The sequence below is a fragment of the Balaenoptera physalus genome (genome assembly GCF_965194825.1).
Source record: "Balaenoptera physalus genome assembly, chromosome: 4".
Lineage (NCBI taxonomy): Eukaryota > Metazoa > Chordata > Mammalia > Artiodactyla > Balaenopteridae > Balaenoptera > Balaenoptera physalus.
The window spans coordinates 135,297,323-135,321,216 of record NC_138891.1 but is presented as its reverse complement, the minus strand read 5'-3'; the positions used below and the strand labels follow the sequence as shown (position 1 = coordinate 135,321,216).

At 40.2% G+C, this 23,894-nt stretch overlaps 1 protein-coding gene across 3 annotated transcripts in view; it reads left to right on the top strand.

Moving 5' to 3' along the window:
- Positions 1-23,449, top strand: part of GART (phosphoribosylglycinamide formyltransferase, phosphoribosylglycinamide synthetase, phosphoribosylaminoimidazole synthetase) — a 28,705-nt gene extending 5,256 nt beyond the window's left edge. For 2 of the 3 annotated variants that reach the window (XM_082459103.1, XM_082459104.1), the window contains exons 3-22: positions 482-577; positions 1,057-1,231; positions 2,628-2,739; positions 3,820-3,888; positions 5,120-5,245; positions 6,084-6,171; positions 6,740-6,825; positions 7,014-7,182; positions 9,769-10,000; positions 12,425-12,519; positions 12,810-12,919; positions 13,624-13,822; positions 14,829-15,080; positions 15,240-15,392; positions 16,943-17,149; positions 18,255-18,392; positions 19,829-19,959; positions 20,207-20,348; positions 21,387-21,502; positions 21,599-23,449. In XM_082459103.1, coding sequence (XP_082315229.1) covers positions 482-577; positions 1,057-1,231; positions 2,628-2,739; positions 3,820-3,888; positions 5,120-5,245; positions 6,084-6,171; positions 6,740-6,825; positions 7,014-7,182; positions 9,769-10,000; positions 12,425-12,519; positions 12,810-12,919; positions 13,624-13,822; positions 14,829-15,080; positions 15,240-15,392; positions 16,943-17,149; positions 18,255-18,392; positions 19,829-19,959; positions 20,207-20,348; positions 21,387-21,502; positions 21,599-21,790 — 2,888 coding nt within the window. In that variant the 3' untranslated portion in view covers positions 21,791-23,449. The remainder of the gene's footprint in view (positions 1-481; positions 578-1,056; positions 1,232-2,627; positions 2,740-3,819; positions 3,889-5,119; positions 5,246-6,083; positions 6,172-6,739; positions 6,826-7,013; positions 7,183-9,768; positions 10,001-12,424; positions 12,520-12,809; positions 12,920-13,623; positions 13,823-14,828; positions 15,081-15,239; positions 15,393-16,942; positions 17,150-18,254; positions 18,393-19,828; positions 19,960-20,206; positions 20,349-21,386; positions 21,503-21,598) is intronic. The other variant, XM_082459105.1, reaches the window with a different exon arrangement.
- Positions 23,450-23,894: the final 445 nt, after the last annotated feature.

The window sequence follows — 23,894 nt, the reverse complement described above, 5'->3', positions numbered from 1 at the left end:
CTTGGATATTTATAACTTAGCATTCCCACAGTGAAATATAAGCATCTTAAGTGTAGGGACCCTGTTTGTGTTTGCGTCTTAACCTGGTGACTCGGACAGTATCTAGCATATAGCAGTTCTCAGTAAATCTTGAATGAATGACATTTAAAAGACCAGTTTCTGAGTATATTCTCTGATACACTTTTTTGTTTACAATCGACACTAGCAACATGAACACCATAGTCAAGAGAGTACCTTATAGCTCTTGGAAAACTTACTCAGTTCTCTACTATCACTGTAGTGATAGCAGAGAACTGAGCTTTGTTGGTTAGCCTAATGTACTGTGCTCTGAATTGCTCATGGTGAAACTCATCTGTACCAGTAAAGGAAAACCAACAATTAATAGGCATACCAAAGTATAGTACTTAGATTTCAGAAAGACAGTTAACTTAAAGAATGTTTTTATAAACAAGGTGGGTTTGTTTCTTTTTTCTTTTCACAGACATCTCAATCAGTGATCACACTGCCCTTGCACAGTTCTGCAAAGATGAGAAAATTGAATTTGTAGTTGTTGGACCAGAGGCACCTCTGGCTGCTGGTAAAGTTCATTTCTGTTTATTATTATGGTATACACCATGCCAACAGGAGCTTGGAGATCATCTCATCTAATACATTTTACAGATGAGGATTTCTAATATAATACACTGAAAAAGCTTTCACCCTCTTGAAATTTATGGATTCTAGGATTTTTCCCCCCCCCCAAGCATCAGTAGTATGAATAACAAGACTAAATTTGAATGAGAGATCAAATTTGCAGCTGTGGGAGATATTTTGTGTTTATTCTGCTCTATTCTGGTGTCTATTTAATAATCCATATATTTGAATATCACACATGATTTTTGTTGGATTTGAATCATGTGTCAGTAGCATTTTGTTTATATCCTATGGAAAACATGAAAAACGTAGTTATTCTCTGCCATTTGCCTCATCTCAGTGTATATTGAGCCTGATCCTAATTCTTCACAATGAAAAGGCCCTGCAGAAAGCTGGGCCGCGGCTGCTTGTTTCCGCCCCTAGGAATTGCTGGGAGCCTGGCGTCTGCAGGAGTGCGGTGCTTTGGCCCGACAGCGGAAGCAGCTCAGTTAGAGTCCAGCAAGAGATTTGCCAAAGAGTTCATGGACCGACATGGAATCCCAACTGCACAGTGGAGAGCCTTCACCAAAGCTGAAGAAGCCTGCCGCTTCATTATGAGGTAAACAGAAGATAGCCTGTGAAGGGCACTTGTTACATGATATTTGAATATAGGGGTCACTTTTATGTTACGAGTTTATAGTAAGATAATTCTAGGGGAAAACTCATAGGATGTAGATTGCCTTTTTCCAACATCAAAATAAAATGGGATTTACTCTTGCGGCCTTGCAGAAAGATAAATTTTTTTTTTTTTAAGATAAATGTTTTAATGTTTGTTGCTGAAGAGTTTCTAGGGGAAAAGGATACGTTTGGTTCTATAGGCGTGCCCTCTTAGCCAAATTGACACAGTGGCATCTTACCACATAAAGGATAGTGATTTTTTTCATCAATAATTAACTAGAGTGAGGAATCATCACTTGGCCTTCTGCCACCACTGTTCAATCCTAAATCTTAAAATTAAACATCCTGTTCTCTATTATATGGAGAACATTGAGCAATAAATGAATGTTGGTAGATACATGCCTTTGCCCCCTATTTTTGTTGACACTTTTCCTTTTTTTTTAATTTATTATTTATTTATTATTTATTTTTGGCTGTGTTGGGTCTTCGTTTCTGCGCGAGGGCTTTCTCTAGTTGCGGCAAGCGGGGGCCACTCTTCATCGCGATGCGCAGGCCTCTCACTATCGCGGCCTCTCTTGTTGCGGAGCACAGGCTCCAGACGCGCAGGCTCAGTAGTTGTGGCTCACGGGCCTAATTGCTCCGCGGCATGTGGGATCTTCCCAGACCAGGGTTCGAACCCGTGTCCCCTGCATTGGCAGGCAGATTCTCAACCACTGCGCCACCAGGGAAGCCTGACACTTTTCCTTTTTACCTGGTATGTTTTCTTTTTAGTTGGGTCAGTTTCATTCTTTGTTTTTTCTTCATCCTACATTGAATTTTATTATTTCCTAGTAGCCAGATACCTTCCAAGTAACAATTTTGTTACTTACTTTGGGTAAGTCTCCTTCTAGATCTCCAGTTCTACTCAACAGAAGAAACTACCAACAACAGTTTCTTATGTGTACTTGGAGAAATGATCTGTGTATCTGTGCTTATATTGGTCTTATACAGCTACATCTTTTACTTGAAGGAGAGCATGATTCATTACTTTGTATTGTATCTTAAAGGTCATTCCATATTCATGCTATGCAACTGCTGTTTTCCCCCACAGATTTTGTTTATATGATCTCATGATAAGTGAGAAAAGCAAAACTGTATGTACCATATGACCACAACTATAAAGGAATACATAGGAAAAAAAAATCCTGGCAGGAAGTACATCAAAATGGTGTTAGCAGTTTTTTTTTTTTTCTGCTTTTCAGTTGTTGCTATAGCATATCATTACACAATCCCAAAGCATTTTAAACTTTTGAATCTTAAAGATTTATTGGATATTGAAATTTACTGTGTCTTCACAGTGCAGACTTCCCCGCTTTGGTTGTGAAGGCCAGTGGTCTTGCAGCTGGAAAAGGGGTAGTTGTCGCAAAGAGCAAAGAAGAGGCCTGCAAAGCTGTACAGGAGATTATGCAGGTAAGTTGATCCCTCTTAAAAGGTTTATAATTTTCTAGTCACACTGGATAAATAAATACTCTTAAGCTTACAAATATTCCTCAAGGCAAGGAAAATGTATAGCAAACACAGTTATTTTTCATAGTACTATGTATTGTAATCCATCTCTATAAAAGGGTTATGACACATCTACACTGATGGCTAAACGATGATTCTGTTCTTTGCAAGTAAGTTCTGTCTAGCATCCTTTGTTGTCTGCTCCGAAAGGTAGAAGAAAGTCCTCAGACTACAGAACATATAAATAAATACTCAACAATTCATGAGGACAAAAAAAGTATTTATCCTTTGTGTCTCAGGTCTAAGAAAAGTGAAGTAATGAATTAATATACTTTGCTTTTATGATCCTTCTTGGTTGTTGTGGGTTTCTCCCCCCTGTGGAAATCTGTTTTCACAGACCTTAGTATAATTATTGTAAGCAAACATAAGTATAAGTCAGAAATAAGAGTTAAATGCTAATGATGAAAACATCCGTTTTTCTGTTAACCTTATTTGAAACTGGAAAGCTGGATCCCCAGAAGAGTTTTAATGATGTGTTCATCTCATCTGTACCAGTGCTAACTCTACATCATTGCAACTCTGAAAATAGGAAACATTCGGGCTTCCCTTGTGGCACAGTGGTTAAGAATCCGACTGCCAGTGCAGGGGACACGGGTTCAAGCCCTGGTCCGGGAAGATCTCACATGCCGCGGAGCAACTAAGCCCGTGCGCCACAACTACTGAGCCTGTGCTCTAGAGCCTGCGAGCCACAACTACTGAAGCCCGCGCACCACAACGAAGAGTAGCCCCCGCTCGGGGCAACCAGAGAAAAGCCTGCGCGCACCAGTGAAGACCCAGTGCAGCCACAAATAAATAAATAAAATAAAAAAGAAATAGGAAACATTCATATATGTTCCTTTGCAGCTTTCAGAAAGAGAAAGAGAAATTATAATACTAGTGCGTTGGTTCATAATACAAATGGTGCAAAATGACAACAGCCAATTAAGTAAATAATAAAAGCTTATAATTTATTTCTCTTTTTGTTTTGTTTTTATCGACAATAAGGATAAAGCTTTTGGAGAAGCTGGAGAAACAACTGTCATTGAAGAACTTCTTGAAGGAGAAGAGGTGTCTGTACGTATATTCATCTTTTGGACTTTTACAGAGTATAAGCTGTGTTATCTGACCTATGATCCCAAAAAAGGCTTGGTTTACTCTGGTCGCTTCATCCAAGAGCATAAACTGAGCAGTTACACAGGAATTTGTATACGTTTAGTATTTCAGATACAAATGAAAAAAGAGGGCTTCCCTGGTGGCACAGTGGTTGAGAATCTGCCTGCCAATGCAGGGGACATGGGTTCGAGCCCTGGTCTGGGAAGATCCCACATGCCGCAGAGCAGCTAGGCCTGTGAGCCACGGCTACTGAGCCTGCGCGTCTGTAGCCTGTGCTCCGCAACAAGAGAGGCCGCGATGGTGAGAGGCCCACGCACCGCGATGAAGAGTGGCCCCCGCTTGCTGCAACTGGACAAAGCCCTCGCACAGAAACGAAGACCCAACACAGCCAAAAATAAATTAATTAATTAATTAATTTAAAAAAGAAAAAAGAAATAAATAAATATTTTTAAAAAAAGAATTTATCTTCTTTTTTTTAATATACAAACTTATTTATTTATTTTTGGCTGCATTGGGTCTTTGTTGTTGCGCGGGCTTTTTCTAGTTGCTGAGAGCGGGGGCTACTCTTTGTTGCAGTGCGCGGGCTTCTCATTGCGGTGGCTTCTCGTTGCAGAGCACAGGCTCTAGGCGTGCGGGCTTCAGTAGTTGTGGCACACGGCCTCAGTGATTGTGGCTCTCGGGCTCAGTTGTGGCTCGCGGGCTCTAGAGCGCAAGCTCAGTAGTTGTGGCACATGGGCTTAGTTGCTCCGCAGCATGTGGGATCTTCCCAGAACAGGGCTCGAACCGGTGTCCCCTGCATTGGCAGGCAGATTCTTAACCACTGCACCACCAGGGAAGTCCGAAGAATTTATCTTCTTTTAATCATCCCCAGTGTAGCAGTAGGCAAATTGGACTTATATCACCCATTATTTAAACAGGGGAAAGGTTGAAATTTTTTACTTTGAGAGTAGCTTGATTTTTTTTTTTCCCCCCAACCTAGCTCAAAAATTACAGATCCTTCAGAACAGAGTATACAGGATCTTTTGATTCTCCATCTAGGAAACTTAGGGTTATTTATGTTTTAAATCATTTTACTTTAAAAAAGAAAACTTTTCCTCTAATTAGAGTTAAGGTACATATAGTTCTCCTTATTAAATTATTTTTTTTACTTACTGGCATTTAAGGTTAAGTGGACCGTTTGTTTTCTCTACAGTGTCTGTGCTTCACTGATGGAAAGACTGTGGCCCCCATGCCCCCAGCACAGGACCATAAGCGATTGCTGGAGGGAGATCAGGGCCCCAACACAGGGGGAATGGGAGCCTGTTGTCCAGCACCTCAGGTACTTCCCAGAGGCTCAGCTGAAGTTCCGTAGTCGTTTGGTCTTCTCAAAGAGCTCTTAGACACTTTTCTGTTTTTTCTTTCTGTAAATGATATTACTCATCAGCAAATTGGTTTTCCTGTTAAATGAAAAGTGTCTCTTCTGGTCTCACTCTAAAACTAACCTTTTCTAAAAGCCTTTGAGAAACTAACTTAAGTATCGATTGAACAGATCCTTCTAGCCCCTCCTTATTCATCTTTGGATATCCAGGGCCCTATACGTAAGTGCTCAGTAAGAGTGGGTATGGTGAATTGAGAACCAAGTCAGACTGTCATTTGTTCTTCTAGTCTTTCTACTTCATAACGGATAGTGCATGTTTCCAAACAATTCCTTGACAATGTTTATGAAAAATATGCATTGAGCATATTATAAATAGATTAGCACTTCAGAAACTCACCCATTTCCTTTCACTGCTGATAGTTATAATTGTTTGTGCTAATAATATAGTGCCTTTTAGATATTTTTCTTAACTAAAAGATTAAAAACCAAACAGGATTTACTTTAGACTTCGTGTATTAAAACTACCATTTAGTAAAAGTGATTTCATTTATATATATTTTTTACTTAAAAAAAAAATATTTATTTATTTTGGCTGCACTGGGTCTCAGTTGCGGACTCTTAGTTGCGGCATGCATGTGCAATAATTTCTACAATTAATTTATAAACTCTAGATTCTCAATTTATAGGCTAATGAGGTATGCATAGAATATACTGTAAGTATACAAAGGAGCCTCAGTGTGGGCGAGGACTTTTTCAGTTTAATACCAGTTACATTTAAATATGTCTCTATGTTCCCCAGGTTTCTAAGGATTTGTTGCTAAAAATTAAAAATACTATTCTTCAGAGGACAGTGGATGGCATGCAGCAGGAGGGTGTGCCATATGCAGGTAAGCATATTGATGTCATTGTGGACATTATTTATAGAGTAAGTTGACACCATTTTCTTTTTTTATAAATTTATTTATTTATTTATTATTTATTTTTGGCCGCATTGGGTCTTTGTTGCTGTGCGCGGCTTTCTCTCTCTAGTTGCTGCAAGCAGGGGCTACTCTTCGTTGCAGTGCGCGGGCTTTTCATTGCGGTGGCTTCTCTTGTTGCGGAGCTCGGGCTCTAGGTGCCCGGGCTTCAGTAGTTGTGGCACACAGGCTTAGTAGTTGTGGCTCGTGGGCTCTAGAGCGCAGGCTCGGTAGATGTGGTGCATGGGCTTAGTTGCTCCACGGCGTGTGGGATCTTCCCAGCAGGGCTCGAACCCATGTCCCCTGCATTGGCAGGTGTATTCTTAACCACTGCGCCACCAGGGAAGCCCACCATTTTCTTTTCTTAATTGACCACTGTTATAACATTTGTTACGGTCATTCCAAAACTTTTAGTACTATAAGTTTATATTCTGATTTTCATAGTCACAATACAATGTCTTCATTATAGATTTTTTTTTTTTCCCATTTTTTAACGAAGGTATCCTCTATGCTGGTATAATGCTGACCAAGGACGGCCCAAAAGTTCTGGAGTTTAATTGCCGTTTTGGTGATCCAGAGTGCCAAGTGAGTAATAAAGATAATAATATAAAGTGTTACTTTGTAGAATATGTGTGCTGTTTTAATCTTAGGATTTATCAGCCTTGAAATAATTACCTTTGAGAAACATATGCAAGTTCTGGTATCCCAGTGAATAAAATGTCTAAGGACAACTGAAATTTCTCTCAGTTGCCGTGTTGATTATGTTTTTCCAGGTGATCCTCCCACTTCTTAAAAGTGACCTTTATGAAGTGATTCAGTCTACCTTAGATGGCCTGCTCTGCACATCTCTGCCTGTTTGGCTTGACAACCGCACTGCCGTAACTGTGGTCATGGCAAGTAAAGGTTATCCAGGAGACTACACCAAGGGTGTAGAGATAACAGGTGAATATCAGAGAACAACAGGTTGGACTGCAATGTGACAGGTGACCAGTACCACAGCAGGCCTTTGTCCCATTCAATGTTGTGTTCCTTTTAAGGGTGTAGAGACATCAGTAACCTTTCAGGGGTTTTTAACATAACCATGTTGCTTGTTGGATATGGGTGTCCAGATATCCAAAATTACTGTATTTAAAGAACTGCCGTCCGTTTCTCTTCCTGCACAGTGAAGACTTAAGTGGGCCTAGCTAAGTTTCCAGAGAATCACCCAGAGCTGCCTTTCTCGTCCATCCTCCAAGAGCCAGGAAGATAATAGGAATGTATGAGAGTTGGAGGAACTTTAATATAAATTACATCAAGGAGAAAATTTCAGGGCTTGATCTCTGAATGATCACAAATTAACCCCCCAGTTTGCAGTGCACCCCATGGTCACTTTGATGGCAGAATTAAAAGTTTCGGAAGTATAGCCTTCTCTTCTGTTTCTCATTATAGGAGGTGAGGCATCTAGTTAAATGATGCTAGATAAAGCAGTGTTTTAAAATGCTAAATAAGTTCCAGCACCATAAGGCCAACACCAGACCTTTAAAATCCCTAGCAGGCTGTCATTTGGCCTCCCTTAATACCCCAATACTGTGTTTGATTCAAACACCCTATTTACTGTCTTACCCAGACAGTAAGTCCATTGCCCTGTGCATCCCACACATGGCAGCTGGGCAGTTAGGAGCTGATTGCCTTTTAAAATGAAGAAAGGGAAGGAATAGAATCAAGATCTTTTGTATTGGTGAAATTTCCCTAAGATTGGGGTGACAAGTGTCATAGTTATTTCTGACACCCCAATATTGGGTGTTACTGATACCACCAGATACTTGAGTACCTGTGACTAAATGCCCCTATGTTATAAAAACACCTGGAGGGACCTCCCTGGTGGTCCAGTGGGTAAGACTGCACTCCCAATACAGGGGGCCCAGGTTCAATCCCTGGTCAGGGAACTAGATCCCGCACGCGTGCCGCAACTAAGACCCAGAGCAGCCAAAATAAATAAATAATATATAAATATTTTGAAAAAATAAAAATAAAAACACCTAGAGAAGACACGATATTATAAATCAACTACAATAAAAAAATTGTTTTACAGAAAATTTGATACAGCAAAATAAACAACACTTAGGGAAGATGTGTATTAATAGATTACCAAATATGGTACTAAAAGAGAAATGGAAAAGGACAAACTAGGGATATGAAAGTTTTTTTCGGGGGGACTTCCCTGCTGGCACAGTGGTTAAGAATCCGCCTGCCAATGCACGGGACATGTGTTCGAGCCCTGGTCCGGGAAGATCCCACATGCCACCGAGCAACTTGCCATGGAGAAACTAAGCCTGTGCACCACAACTGTTGAGCCTGTGCTCTAGAGCCCATGAGCTTAGAGCCCGTGCTCCGCAACAAGAGAAACCACCTCAGTGAGAAGCCCATGCACCACAACAGAGAGTAGCACCCACTCGCCACATAATAGAGAAAGCCCACACACAGCAACAAAGACCCAACTCAGCCAAAAATAAATAAATTAATAAGGAAAAAAAAATTTCTTTTTAATTAAGAGGTTGTCTTTGTATAAACTGTCCATGTTGGTCATTTCAGAATTTAGAAAACACAGTCTAATAATATTTTAAATGTAAAATACGTATGTGAGATCTTAAAACTAATTCAAAAGAAAATGAAGCCAGGGGACTTCCCTGGTGACAGAGTGGTTAAGAATCCGCCTGCCAGTGCAGGGGACACGGATTCGATCCCTGGTCCATGAAGATCCCACTTGCCGTGGAGCAACTAAGCCCGTGTGCCACAACTACTGAGCGTGTGCTCTAGAGCCCGCAAGCCACAACTACTGAAGCCTGCACGCCCTAGAGCCCGCGCACCGCAACTACTGAGCCCACTCCCTGCAACTAGAGAAAGCCCACACACAGCAACGAAGACCCAACGCAGCCAAAAGAAAAAATGAAGCCAGGGATTTTCTTTTAGGTGGAGCCCAAAACCTAATTTAAATCATATTTGTCTTAAAATTTTGCAATTGTTTTATTAGGGAAAAGATTAAGAATATGTTTTACATTGCAATGATCTTATTGGTTTTTTTAAACAAGCAACTTTATTTAGTTGGCTATGATAAAGCAAAAAGAAATTCTTTTACTCTTCAGTAAAAAATGTGATCAAATGCAGGATTTATTCATGATGTTTAGGTTTTGTTAATTTTTTCTTTTTTTTAACTTTTCAGGAGAAAATAACTTTATGCTTCTAGTTTCAAACTTTTCAGGGCTTAGCTTCTTTTTTTTTCCTTCCTTATTGAAATAATCATTCTTACATGAGATTTATGATAACACAAGGTTTTAGTAATACAGTTGTCACCCTAGAGCAGAACAGACTGTTCTTAGGAGAAAGGCTGTATTTACTATTATATTACATTAATTCCTTTCTGATAGGATTCTTGTGAAGATTCATTTAAGTGAAATAAAGATTTTATTTAAAAAAAAACTTCTGGAAATTATAAGCCACAGTGTAGAATATTATTACTGCAATTGATATGTCAAATATGTTCTCTTACAGGGTTTCCTGAGGCTCAAGCTTTAGGACTAGAGGTGTTCCAAGCAGGCACTGCCCTAAAAGATGGCAAAGTGGTGACTAACGGGGGTAGGGTCCTTACAGTAACGGCCATCCGGGAAAATCTCATCTCAGCCCTTGAAGGAGCCAAGAAAGGACTAGCTGCTATAAAGTTTGAGGGAGCCATTTATAGGAACGACATTGGCTATCGTGCCATAGCTTTCCTCCAGCAGCCCAGGTAAACTTCTGACCAAGGTGATTATAGCACAGCTTCAGAACTGGCATAAATGGTGATGTAGAAAACTCCATTAACCCTGTACTAAGTCATTCTATATTCTTAACTCTATGAGACTGATCTGATTTTTTTATATATATATAAATTTATTTATTTTATTTATTTTATTTTTGGCTGCCTTGGGTCTTCGTTGCTGGTGTGGGCTTTCTCTAGTTGTGGTGAGCGGGGGCTACGCTTTGTTGCGGTGCGCAGGCTACTCTTCGTTGTGGTGTGCGGGCTTCTCATTGTGGTGGCTTCTCTTGCTGCGGAGCACAGGCTGTAGGTGTGCAGGCTTCAGTAGTTGTGGCTCGCGGGCTCTAGAGCGCAGGCTCAGTAGTTGTGGCTCACGGGCTTAGTTGCTCCGTGGCATGTGGGATCTTCCCAGACCAGGGCTCGAACCCATGTCCCCTGCATCAGCAGGTGGATTCTTAACCACTGTGCCACCAGGGAAGCCCGACTGATCTGATTTTGATTTGCATTAGTTTGAATTGAAACTACTAGTTACAGCAATATTCAAATGAAATGGAAAAAACTTCATGGTAGCTCATGTTTGAAAAGCTCAATAAGATCAGTGCTGTTGAAAGATTTTTTCACATTGTACGTTTTAGATACATGCAATCAGTTGTCAATTATTCATCAATAAAGATGGGGGAAGGGATTTTTATTCCTTGAGTTATCATATATTTATATATTACTGTTGTATTTATCTTTTTTTTACTTATTTATTTTCGGCTGCATTGAGTCTTCATTGCTGCACATGGGCTTTCTCTAGTTGCGGCGAGTAGGGGCTATTCTTTGTTGTGGTGCACAGACTCCTTGTTAAAGAGAATGGGCTCTAGGTGCACAGGCTTCAGTAGTTGTGGCACACGGGCTCAGCAGTTGTGGCTCTCGGGCTGTAGAGCACAGGCTCAGTAGCTGTGGCACATGGGCTTTGTTGCTCCATGGCGTGTGGGATCTTCCCGGACCAGGGCGCGAACCTGTGTCCCTGCATTGGCAGGCGGATTCTTAACCACTGCACCACCAGGGAAGTCCCTGTTGTATTTATCTTAGTTCATGATTTTGTCAGAGAATTCAAGATGAAAATATTGGTCGTCTAACTTTGCAACTTTATTTAATTATACTATAAATTTTGGCCATCTCATTTGGCCACTGCATTTATACTTATTACTGAAATGTATTTTGTAACCCTTTATTGATTCATTTATTGTCATATACAACTAACTATTCCTTTGTAAAATCAATGAACTATTAACTGCAAATGTGGGTGTTTTGATCTCATCACAATTACTATTGCTCATTGAGTTCATCTATGAGAAATAAATGTGTTTTAGGACAAAATGAGAAATTTTTAGCAACTTAATTCAAGTTACACTGTTACTGATAGGCAAATTTTTTAAGGTTAAATAATGGAATTTTTTTTTGAACATTAAAATACCATGCTAAAATTTTATTTTTTATTTTAAAATGACTAGATTCTATTGAAATGACCTATTTCAAGGGACTTGAAATCTTAATACTTGTCTAATTCTTTAAAGATGAAGGAGATGAGAGGCTACAGTGCCAGTTGCTACCTGACAAAAGAGTTGTTTTTAACCAGTAGAACTTCGTTTCCTATCTAAGCGTGACCCCAGACTGCTAACTTTATTGGAGTTAACTGCCAGATTTCTCTCAAGTCTGTACCCTGGCACCTTGCTTCTAATAAAACTTGACATATTTCTTCACGTATCCCTGAATCCCACTAGTCCGGAGTTGTCATTTTTGTAAGGCAAGACTAATGAAGTCACATTGCCATTTATAAACTTGATCTCTAAATGTACTGTTCCAACTTGTTGGCACTATTATAGATGGAAATGATGCACTGAATATCATTACCTGGTTTTGCTTTTTTTAGAGTTTTTTAAATCTTATTTCTTACTGTCTTTAGCTATAAGGAAACTAATACAGTTCTCTATTATTGCAGTAAGGGCTCAGTTTCATTATTGAGGGATTTCTTTGTAGAGTTCTTATAATCCTAATTTTCACTTTTTTGACTCCGTTTTGGCAGTCCTTTCCTTCCCATATCAAAATTGAACAGAGAAATATTACGGCCAAATATTGGTATATTTAACTGCCTGTGACAAGTACTTCTGGAAGAAATAGTTAAGTTAGAGAAGTAGTTACAAATAGTGAAGTTCCAAATAGTGATGATCAACTGAGGAGGTTGTTTAAACACATTTCAATTCCTAGGACCGGCCCTAGACCAGCTAAATCAAAATCTCTGGATATGGCCCAGCGTATTGGGGGATATGAAAATCACTAGTGATATCTTCTGCTTTAAATAATATTTTAAGGTTAAAATGATTCTTCCCTGGCATTTAGGTGATGTCTTTGTTTTTTTAAACTCTTTAGGGGCCTGACTTACAAGGAATCTGGGGTAGACATTGCAGCTGGAAATATGCTGGTCAAGAAAATTAAGCCTTTAGCAAAAGCCACTTCCAGACCAGGTAAGTCAGAGTCTGTCCTTTGCTAGTTCATCAACTGTGACAAACATTGTGTATTGATTTGTGCTTTGTAGTTTACTGAGGAAAATGTTCCAAATTAACGCCAAGTTGCTGTAAGTCTTGCCCTATTTAAGCCAAACTCACAGTGTTCTGCTTTCTTATCTCTAACATTAAAAGCATTTCTTATCCATGATCTTAAACTCAAAAGGATATGTATGCCCCTTTAATATCTGCTTTCTTGATCAACTCTTTGCTGTTGAAATGCAGCAAGTAATTAATTTTCTCTCCAACAGGCTGTGATGTTGATCTTGGAGGTTTTGCTGGTCTTTTTGATTTGAAAGCAGCCGGTTTCAACGATCCTCTTCTGGCCTGTGGAACAGATGGCGTTGGAACTAAACTGAAGGTAATCAGACACTTATGTGAGTAAAGGCCTTTTATGAAAGATATGAAAGAATTTACTGTGTATCAAATACATATCTTTCGGGACTTCCCTGGTGGTGCAGTGGTTAAGAATCCGCCTGCCAATGCAGGGGAACCAGGTTCAAGCCCTGGTCCGGGAAGATCCCACATGTGCGGAGCAGCTAAGCCTGTGAGCCACAGCTACTGAGCCTGCGCTCTAGAGCACGTGAGCCACAACTACTGAAGCCCGCACGCCTAGAGCCCGTGCTCCACGACAAGAGAAGCCAGTGCAATGAGAAGCCCGCGCAGCGCGACGAAGAGTAGCCCCCGCTCACCACAACAGCCCACGTGCAGCAACGAAGACCCAACGCAGCCATAAATAAATAAACAAATAAAATACGTATCTTTCCCCTCTTGACATATATGCACTAAAGAGAACCACACCAAGTAATCATACAGTTGGCTACAATAGCTACGTGTTTCTAATAACACAGTGTTGGTGAGGCTATATCCAGATAGAAGGGTTATCTTAGGGGAAAAAAGGGAATACTTTCGGACCAAGTAGCTTATCGGAATTTAGTGTTCTTTTGTCTTTAGGTGTTCAGAGCACCTAGCCAAAAGTCAGTAATATTGTTAGCCTCCACTGATAATTGACAAGATATAGTTTGGAGCTTATTCGCTTATGTGGATGTTTATATTCTTCTGTAGATTGCCCAGCAGTGCCATAAACATGAAACCATTGGTCAAGATGTGGTTGCGATGTGTGTAAATGATATTCTGGCACAAGGAGCGGAGCCCCTCTTTTTCCTCGATTACTTTTCCTGTGGAAAACTTGACCCCAGTACGACTGAAGCTGTTGTTGCTGGAATCGCTAAAGCTTGTAAAAAAGCCGGATGTGCTCTCCTCGGTATGATCATCTATTTTAATCACGCATCCTTCTTATGTATTTCAGCCCTATGTACAAACATGATCGGTTACCAGTAGACCTAACGAGACAAACTATGTGTCACTAGACGAGGCAAGTAAAATATAGATGATACCACCTAAGGAAAACTTAGACCTTTGTGCCCTCAAACCCTTCCCTCAAGGGTTGGTCCCCAGACTGAGACTCATACTCCTCCACCATCACCCAGGCCTCATCTTTCTCCCTGATCCTCAGCCACCATTTCACTCCCATCTCTCTCAGTGGCCTCCTGGACAGACAGGGTAGGGGGTTGTTTCCTCCTTATGGCCCTGCAGCAGAGGCAGATCGGTTCTTGGCTTTCTGAATCTTTACTTAAGCCTTATTTTCCCACAGAAATGACACTAAGAATAAAATGTACCCAAGGTTTACAGAAATATTAAATACATACATGAGAATTTTGAACAAAATTAATTTGTAGGTTGACCAAGGAACAAAACTACCTATTTTATATTACCATTTCTGTGGACTAGTATGTCCCAAGAGCCACAATTGCCTTTCAACCATCTTTTAGAACAGTTCCTAATTTGGATCTGCCTGCCTAGACCCTGTCTTTACACAATATGGTGGTAATATGAACTATGACATATTTTTTAGGCCAGGGCATTTAGAGTTAGGCAGGTCTGATTAAATCACTTCTCTAAGCCTGTACCATTATTGGAACATAGAGTGATTGTAAAGATCAAATATAGGTGAAAGCATTTCTGAAACTAAACTGCTGGAGAAATGGTGTTATATTCAACTGCGTGTTCATCCCGTAAAAATAATGATGTTTGGAGGCTATACTCACCCTTTGTGGAAATTAGTGCTATTTCCCCTGAAATCATGCTTAGATGTTTGCGGAATACAGCTTTTGTTTAATTGTTCATATGAAGAGTAGCTGGTGTCACTACTTCCTAGACAGGCTTATAAGTATTCGGTGATTTCTTTGCTCTTGTTTTCTTTCTGCCAGGAGGTGAAACGGCAGAAATGCCTGACATGTACCCTCCTGGAGAGTATGATCTAGCCGGTTTTGCCGTTGGTGCAATGGAGCGGGATCAGAAACTCCCTCACCTGGAAAGAATCACTGAAGGAGACGCTGTTATTGGAATAGCTTCATCTGGTCTTCACAGCAATGGATTTAGCCTTGTGAGGAAAATTGTAGCGAAATCTTCCCTTCAGTACTCCTCTCCAGCACCTGATGGCTGTGGTGGCCAGGCCTTAGGTAAACATACTCACATTTAAACTCTCCTGCTTGGAAATGTCTGAGCAACCACTTAGTTGGATTAGGCTTTCGTTACTTAAAGTTAGAATGGAACAAATTGCATATGTTTTGGTTTTATGTTCATAGACTAAGTTTTTGTCTCATCTTTCTAATATACAGGTGACTTACTTCTAACTCCAACCAGAATCTACAGCCATTCACTGTTACCTGTCCTGCGTTCAGGACATGTTAAGGCCTTTGCACATATTACCGGTGGAGGATTGCTAGAAAACATCCCCAGAGTCCTACCTCAGAAATTTGGGGTGAATTTAGGTAAGATTGCTAAAAAGAACGTTTGCTCAGAAAACTGTTATGAGAAAAAATACATTGTGGAAGGAAACTTTATGGGTAGTTAGTACACATATGATTATACCTGGAAAATTCTTTTTTTAAATATTTTATTTATTTATTTATTTATTTGGCTGCGCCAGGTCTTAGTTGCGACATGTGGGGTCTAGTTCCCTGACAAGGGATCAAACCTGGGCCCCCTGCGTTGGGAGTGCAGAGTCTTAGCCACTGGACCACCAGGGAAGTCCTTGCCTGGAAAATTCTTAAATCATTGGGGCTTCTTGGGGAAAAAATAGGACTGACCCTTTTCCGCCTTTTCTCACTTCATTAGCCATGTTTATAAGGCATAAAGTCCTCGCGTAATTGACTTAGATGAAATTCTTAAAGCAGATTCTCCAAGGGGGTCAGTAAGCTCAAGCTCTTTCAAGATGGAATCAGGAACATGCTGGGAAGGGAAGTGGTAGTTATTAAATCGTCCCTGCAGGGAATAAAGGAGACCTGAACCAAGGCATAGAGAAGGGAAACAGATTGGAGAATCATTTTGTGCTTAGAAGGAAAAAAGAAGTCCCAAGTTTCTAGTTTAGTAGGTGAGTAGATTTGGAATAGGAAGTGGAAATACAGTGTTTTAAATCTTTGAAGTATTTATTGTAGTGTTTTTGTGAGCAGAAGTTAAGTTGGGTACTTATATGCAGGTAGTAATAGTTAATCGCAAAGAGAATAGGAGGGACCAAAAGGTTGTTCCTCAATATTCCACCCACCTTAAAGTTTGGCAGAGGTAGAATTTCTAAAAAAGAATAGTCAAAATCAGGCAGTAAACCATGTAAAAGTATCAACTCCGAGCAAGGATTTCAACATGACACTGGTTAGCAGTGTCAAAAAGCAGCTTGGTGAGGATAGATACCAACCCCCATATATTGGAGTGGGGGGTGATGGCAGAGATACAGAGACAATGAGTGAAGATTGCTGTTTCAGGAAACTTATTGGTTGGGAATTCCCTGGTGGTCCACTGGTTAGGACTCAGTGGTTTCACTGCAATGGCCGGTTTCAGTCCCTGGTTGGGGAACTAAGATCCTGCAAGCTATGCAGCAGGGCCAAAAAAAAAGAATTTTATGTGTGTGTCTATATAGGTATTACCTAAAATTTTTTATTAGAGATTTTTGTTGTATTAGAGGATATGTTCTTACACCTAAATCTAGTTGTTTTTTTTTTCTCATTCACAAAAGGGTAGTAGGCCCACCTTTACTGGAATTCAGCCATTAGAGCATCTAATTCATTAGGGAATTTCTAAGAATCTGGTTAGTTAACGCAGCACAAAACTTCGCTCAATTGTGAATACTGGCCAAGTGTGACAAGAAAAGTGTTCTTAATGCCTGAGGTACAAATGGATCCCAAAAAAACTTCTGAAAGGCCAGTTTATAGTTTTACCCTCTATAAAATAGCAGTGCTGGTTTTAATTTCCATAGGTTTGTATATGTACATACTTTTATACTTTGTGTCAATAATAGGTTAATTGAACAACTCTTGCCTGTTTTCAGATGCCCAGACCTGGAGGATCCCCAGGATTTTCTCGTGGTTACAGCAGGAAGGACACCTCTCTGAAGAAGAGATGGCCAGAACATTTAACTGTGGGATTGGGGCTGCCCTCGTGGTATCAAAGGATCTGACACAGCAGATTCTGCAGGATATTCAGCAGCACAAGGAAGAAGCCTGGGTGATCGGCAGAGTGGTTGCATGTCCTGAAGGTAACTGTTCCTTATTGAGTTGCTCTTCGGTATATTTAGTTGCTCCATTTCAAGCCATTGATATGGCAGCTGTCTTTACGCAGCTGTAACATGAAAACACCCATGCCAGTAGTAGCACTCATCTCTTCATTTCTGCCTCAGGGCTCTGACACCTCTGTGTAGCAGTCACATATGCACAACTACACCCTGCAGGACAACCCTTGACCAGCGGGGTGAGAACTAGTGAATAAATGCCCACTTTAGGGACAGAAGAAGGGAGCGGTTCTGAGGCACAGTCTACATGGCTCCTTTGAGGTTCTCAGTGGAATCAAGCCCCAATTGCCCACAGTGGTGACCAGTTTAATAACACTCTTATATTGGCTTTTCCCCATCCTCATTCTGGTTCCCTAGGATCACTTCCCAAAGTAATCACCTCGCATGTAAGACCTTGTCTCAGCCTCTGCTTTGTGGTTCAGCTCAATTCAAGGAGTAGTGAGCAAGCACCCTGACCAGTACTGTGTATGACTCAGAACTCTGTTAGAAGTACTAGAAATTGGCAGATTGACAGAAAACCAACTCAGATTCTCTAAAAGAGATGTCAAGGCTTGTTTATTTTGTCTGTATCTGCGTTTCATCCCTTTATGGTGTGGCTTTCATTTTCAGGTAGGCTCTCCAAATACCGGAAAGATGTCTTGAGCCCACATCCTTCAACTCACATTGCAGTAAGAGAGGCCCTCTCTTTCTCAACATCCTATATCAAGTCTTTGAATGGCCTTGCTTGGGTCACATGCCTACCCTTGAAGCCAAGAGGTCATAGCACTATTGTGGATGCAAGACTTGCAGGAAAGGGGAGACAGAACACTGGCAGGCAGTAACATATCCACTTTATGTCTAGATATAGTGCTGTAGCTTTTAGTTGAAGTGGGCAGTTACATATGTTCACCATCAGGAAGTTTGTATGAATGAGTGACGATAAGTAAAGCAAACCTATTATTTTAGTCCTTGCATCTCTTACTTTCAGAATAAAATACAGTACTCTAAAGTTTTTATAGAACACTTCTCTTTCCATATTACTGTTAATTCACAGTTGTTCTTTTTTTATTTATTGGGTGTGTTTCAAACAAAGGTTCTCCTCGTGTGAAAGTCAAGCATCTGATTGAAACCATGCAAATAAATGGATCAGTATTGGAGAATGGCACCCTGAAAAATCATTTCTCTGTTCAACCAAAAAAGGCAAGAGTAGCTGTCTTAATATCTGGGACAGGTGAGTTGTGGCTTCCTCTTTACTACAGAGCTGTAGAAATGCTCTTCCTTTTCTCCCACCCACACCACCCCCCCCCCCAAAAAAAAACCCTCCTTCCGACTGTGAGAACACTCTCAGTACTGGGGCTAGGTATCATTAAGGAGTGTTATCTTTTCTACATCCTCAGTCTTTCCACTTTTCTCAGGCATTTGAAACAGCTTATAAAGGAAAAGTAGAGGGTGTTGGGAAGATGGCTGAAGAGAGAGAAGCTAGAAAAGACAATGGAAATTCCAACTTCTTTTGAATCATAGCTTTGTAGTTGAAAAGTCTTAGGATAGTTGAGGCTTTTTTAAATCGTTAATAGTAACAATACAAAATTTGTGTTTGACTCTTACAGACAGCAGGGTAAAATACTAAGAGCATTGTATTCTCTCATATGGATGGATATAGTATGATTCTTTTTTCCTTTTTTTTTTAATTTTTTATTTTTTTTATTTGCACCACGCCATGCGGCTTGTGGGATCTTAGTTCCCCAACCAGGGATTGAACCCAGGCCCTCAGCAGTGAGAGCAGAGTCCTAACCACTGGACGGCCAGGGAATTCCCTCCACTGTTTTAAGGAACATTGCTATGAACATTCTTTTAAATATACAATAAGTTCGTAAGTGCATATTTGATTATTTCTTTAGGTTAACTTTCCCAGAAGTATAATTGCTTTACAAGTCTATTTTAAGGTTTCAGTATACTTTAGACTCAAGTTGATGGTAAAGCAAAGAAACTACTGTAAGGGTCATAGTGGTTTGTTCTTCTTCAGAGGGTTGATTTTTTTCTTAATTAAGCAGCTTATTCCTCATCAATCAGTTTTAAAATCATGTTATACTGTTTCTACTGCTATGCTAAATCATACTGTTTTGCAGGAGCAATTACATATCCTTGAACCAGGAGTGCCTATGTTTTTGTAAGATACTAATCCATTATTCTAAGAGGAACGGAATTTTAAAGCCTCACATATTTTGCCAATCTTTTCTAAGACTTTTTTTTTTTTTTAATTATTAGCACCTTTAATTATTATTTATTTATTTATTTATTTTTTGGGCTGTGTTGGGTCTTCGTTTCTGTGCAAGGGCTTCCTCTAGTTGCGGCAAGCGGGGGCCACTCTTCATCGCGGTGCGCAGGCCTCTCACTATCGTGGCCTCTCTTGTTGCGGAGCACAGGCTGCAGACACGCAGGCTCAGTAGTTGTGGCTCACGGGCCTAGTTGCTCCGCGGCATGTGGGATCTTCCCAGACCAGGGCTCGAACCCATGTCCCCTGCATTGGCAGGTGGATTCTCAACCACTGCGCCACCAGGGAAGCCCTCTAAGACATTTTTGTTCAAAAATCTTGACCATTCCCTATTCAAAATGGTATAAACGTTTTAAAGAAGTGTGCACTCACCAGTGTTTTTCTCCCTTTTTCAGGATCAAACCTCCAAGCTCTCATAGACAGTACTAGGGAGCCAAGTAGCTCCGCACACATTGTTGTTGTGATCTCCAACAAAGCTGCAGTGACTGGCTTAGATAAAGCAGAAAGAGCCGGAATTCCCACCAGAGTAAGTTACTTTGAAAAGTATCTTTCAAGATTATTTAAACTCATAATCTGCCCCTAAGTGTTCTTTGGATGCCTGGACTTGGGGTGGGTGCTGCGCTTGCCTTTATACTCATCCTGTCCATTACTTAATTCTTGACATCACGTCTATATTCAGAAGGAGGTGAAGTATGGTCTATGTAAAGGTTGAGTTTTAAATTATTTTTGGTAATTTGTTGGAAACAGATTGTACTTATCTTTTTCTATTCTAGGTAATTAATCATAAATTATATAAAAATCGTGTAGCATTTGACACTACAGTAGACCAAGTCCTTGAAGAGTTCTCCACAGACATAGTCTGTCTTGCAGGATTCATGAGAATTTTATCTGGCCCCTTTGTCAGAAAATGGAATGGTAAGCAAAAATTGTTTGATACTACATTGAGGAATTTACTGAAAATGGGCCATACGGTGGTTAACTTGCCAAACAATCCCAGTCATGCATGGTATTTACTGTGACGGTTTATTTTGACACACGTCATAACAGAATTTCCTTTGCCTTTAGCCCAAAGAATAATGATTTATTATCCTGCTCTCTCTATCAGTTTTCTCTGGCCTGCTATAATTACGGTTTCTAATGTAGCTTAGGTTGGTTTCACATTACTACAAACGTACTATTTCATCTTCTGGATAAATATTGGGAAGAGACTATTTTTACTTGTTCAGAAGCAAGAGAAGGTGACTCTCTGTATCCCAAAATAGAGTTCCTCTTCTGAGGAAGTGTGAACCATTGCCAGAAGATGGAAAGGAAGGCATTGTTGCCAGATAACATAGTATCTGCTGTTAATGCCTTTCCCACAGAAGTTTTGACTGCTTCCTGTGGTTCTTTTTTGTGCACATATTTGGTCAATAAATGTATTTCTTCTTCGGAGAGTTTGTTTTCTTAAGTGAATATAGTTAGAGCACTTGTGGTGTAATATACCACAGGCAATGCTTTTGGTGACGTAAGGCACACAGACTGACTAATCCGGCATCTGTGGATTAGTCACATGTGAACATGCCAATTCATGGTTAGAAGTCAAGCACATAGACACTAGGCAGGAACCTCCTGTCTTTCTAATATTATGTGCCAGGGACAAGCTGAATTTTCTTCAAGAGCCCTATGATCCAGATTAGAACCCCTCCCATCCAGCTTTGAGTCACTGCAGGCGCCTGTTCAGAAGCCCCTCGGTGTGTCTTCAGCTGTGCAAGGCAGAAACCTGCTGCTCCCAGGGCCTCCTTGGATGAGAATGTGTATTTCACTTTTCCTCATTTGTCTTTGACAAAGAAAACACCCATCCTAGAAAAACCTTGCTCCTATTGACTCCTGATTCTAGACAGGAAAGTGTATGTTCCTTTAACAGAATACATAGGGTTTTTAAATTCTGACCACTATGTTTTAATTAATTTCCAGGGAAAATGCTCAACATCCACCCATCCTTGCTCCCTTCGTTTAAGGGTTCAAATGCCCATGAACAAGTCCTGGATGCCGGGGTCACTGTCACTGGGTGCACCGTGCACTTTGTAGCTGTGAGTATGTCTCTTTCTACCAAAATCTTATTAGTATTTAATGTAAATTGTACTTGGCAGAGGTAATGTTCAAAACTTTCTCACTTTCTTCTCCAGGAAGACGTAGATGCTGGACAAATTATTTTACAAGAAGCTGTTCCGGTGAAGAGGGGTGACACTGTTGAAACTCTATCTGAAAGAGTAAAATTAGCAGAACATAAAATATTTCCCTCAGCCCTCCAGCTGGTGGCCAGTGGAACTGTACGGCTTGGAGAAAATGGCAAGATCTGTTGGGTCAAAGAGGAATGAAGCATCCTAATCCAAGAATGGAGCCAGCTTTGAAAGAATTCTAGCTGCTTGCAGGGTGACTTTTATCGTGGACTCAGCCTGAAAGATATCTAAGATACATATGTGTTGCTTCCAGTGGTCTTTCAGGTTTTACCTGTTTGGGGCCTTTTTGTTCATCATCAAAATAGGCATTCAGAATTCCTTTTACTTTCAGCCAAATAAGATACCAAAACTTAATCTTTCTTATATTCTTTTTTGAAGAGCTAATAAGTCTAATAAGTTAATATCTCTTCCCCATATTGTGTATCTGTACTGATTTTAATTGAGACTTCTCTAATTATTCTGATCCTAAGTTGGTGTCATAAAATTTTGAGGTAGCTCCCATTTCTGAGGGATAGTGTTCTTTGTGCTTTGAAATATCATTACACATTCCTCTAATAATTGACAATTTTTGTAATACCCAGATTTTAGCTTCACAGTTTGGGAAGATGGAAGGCAATCTACTCAGACTAGTAAAGAGTATAATGGGACTGCATGATTTCCCACTCTAGCCAGTCATTTCTAATGTGGATATGCAGTTCTGGAACTGGGAGGTCTAGGTTGACATACTGGGCACATGTGCATGACCCTACACATAGGACCACATTTCTGTCATAGCTGAGCAAACAGGGAATGGCCACCTGGCCCATAGGCAGCCAGCCAGCCTTAGACTGCTGAGCCACCTTCAGGGTGGCCTAAGAGCTCTGCCTGCCCAACAGGGGGGCACCTTACTGGAAGGGTACCTTGAAGCCCTGTTCAAGTCCTCCCTTGGAGTTTAAACTCAAAACTTAACGGCACAGGACTCTTACAGTAGTTATATACAGAAGAGAGTAAACTCTCGCCTTAATACAGGAAAGAGTAGAGGGTCAAGAGAAGCAGAGTGCCAGAAAAAAGGACAGACACCTTTGCCAAGAGACCCTCATCACTGCCTCTGGTGCAAGTCAGTTTCTCCAGGCAACTGGCCAACATTACCCTACCTCTCCTTGACTGTAGTCAGCAACTGCCATCAAATGATGTCCAGGTACATCATTTCACATAGGTGTCTTTGCTGCAAAAACAATTGACTCATTTTTTTTCTAGAGAGTTCACTCAACATAATAAGCACCTATTATGTATATGCCAAACTATCCTATGAAGTTTTTAGAAAGTTAGAAGATATAAAGGAAAATGTTATTGGTTGATAAAATCATATACTGTAATAAAAGTAGAAGCTGGTACCAGGGTAAATTAGAAAAATCAATAAGAGTTTATGACTTTAGAAATACAATTTTCCAGCCCTTATTTAGACACTAATATCCACTAAAAGGAACCTGGACACCATGGAAGGTAGCTGATTCAGTATCTTCAGATGATAGGAAGAATCAAAGTGTGTCTGAAATATCTGGTTGACAGAAACCAAAAAAAAAAAAAGTTGAAAATAGCAGGGATGATACTGAAAGGACAGAGGAGTCAGCTGAAAGGGTGTCCTACTGTCTAGTTTGTGATAAACTATTTGGACATGTTGAGTGTGTGAGCAGCTGTTGATTTATAGTGATACTCAAAGAGAAAAGGTCATTTAGGTTATGAAAAAGGCAATGCATAGAAGGGTGAAAATAAGATGTTAGTCTTTTATTAATGTAATAAATATGGATATTTGTCTTTTATTATAGATGTCTCTGTTTCTATTTGTGTAAGCAGGAGTAATACAAATGAGCCCCTACGTCGTGTTGAGGTAGAAAGATGGGGTGGATAGGGGAAAGAGGGTTCAACTGTTAATCAGTTCTGCTGGTTACACACAACAATCAAAAAGGATTCAAATGTGAGTTCCAAAATGGTGAGGAAGCCAAATATTCTAGAGGAATGTTATAATAATTTCTAAGAGATTTCAGTCTCTAACTGTTCCTTCTTAAATTTTTTACCATTTTTAACTACTATACATAAACTTTAAAAATAACTCAAGTACAGGGAATTCCCTGGCAGTCCAGTAGTTAGAACTTGGCACTTTCACTGCCGAGGACCCAGGTTCAATCCCTGATCAGGGAACTAAGATCCCACAAGCCACGCGGCACGGCCAAAAATAAATAAATAAATAAATAAAATAAGTACA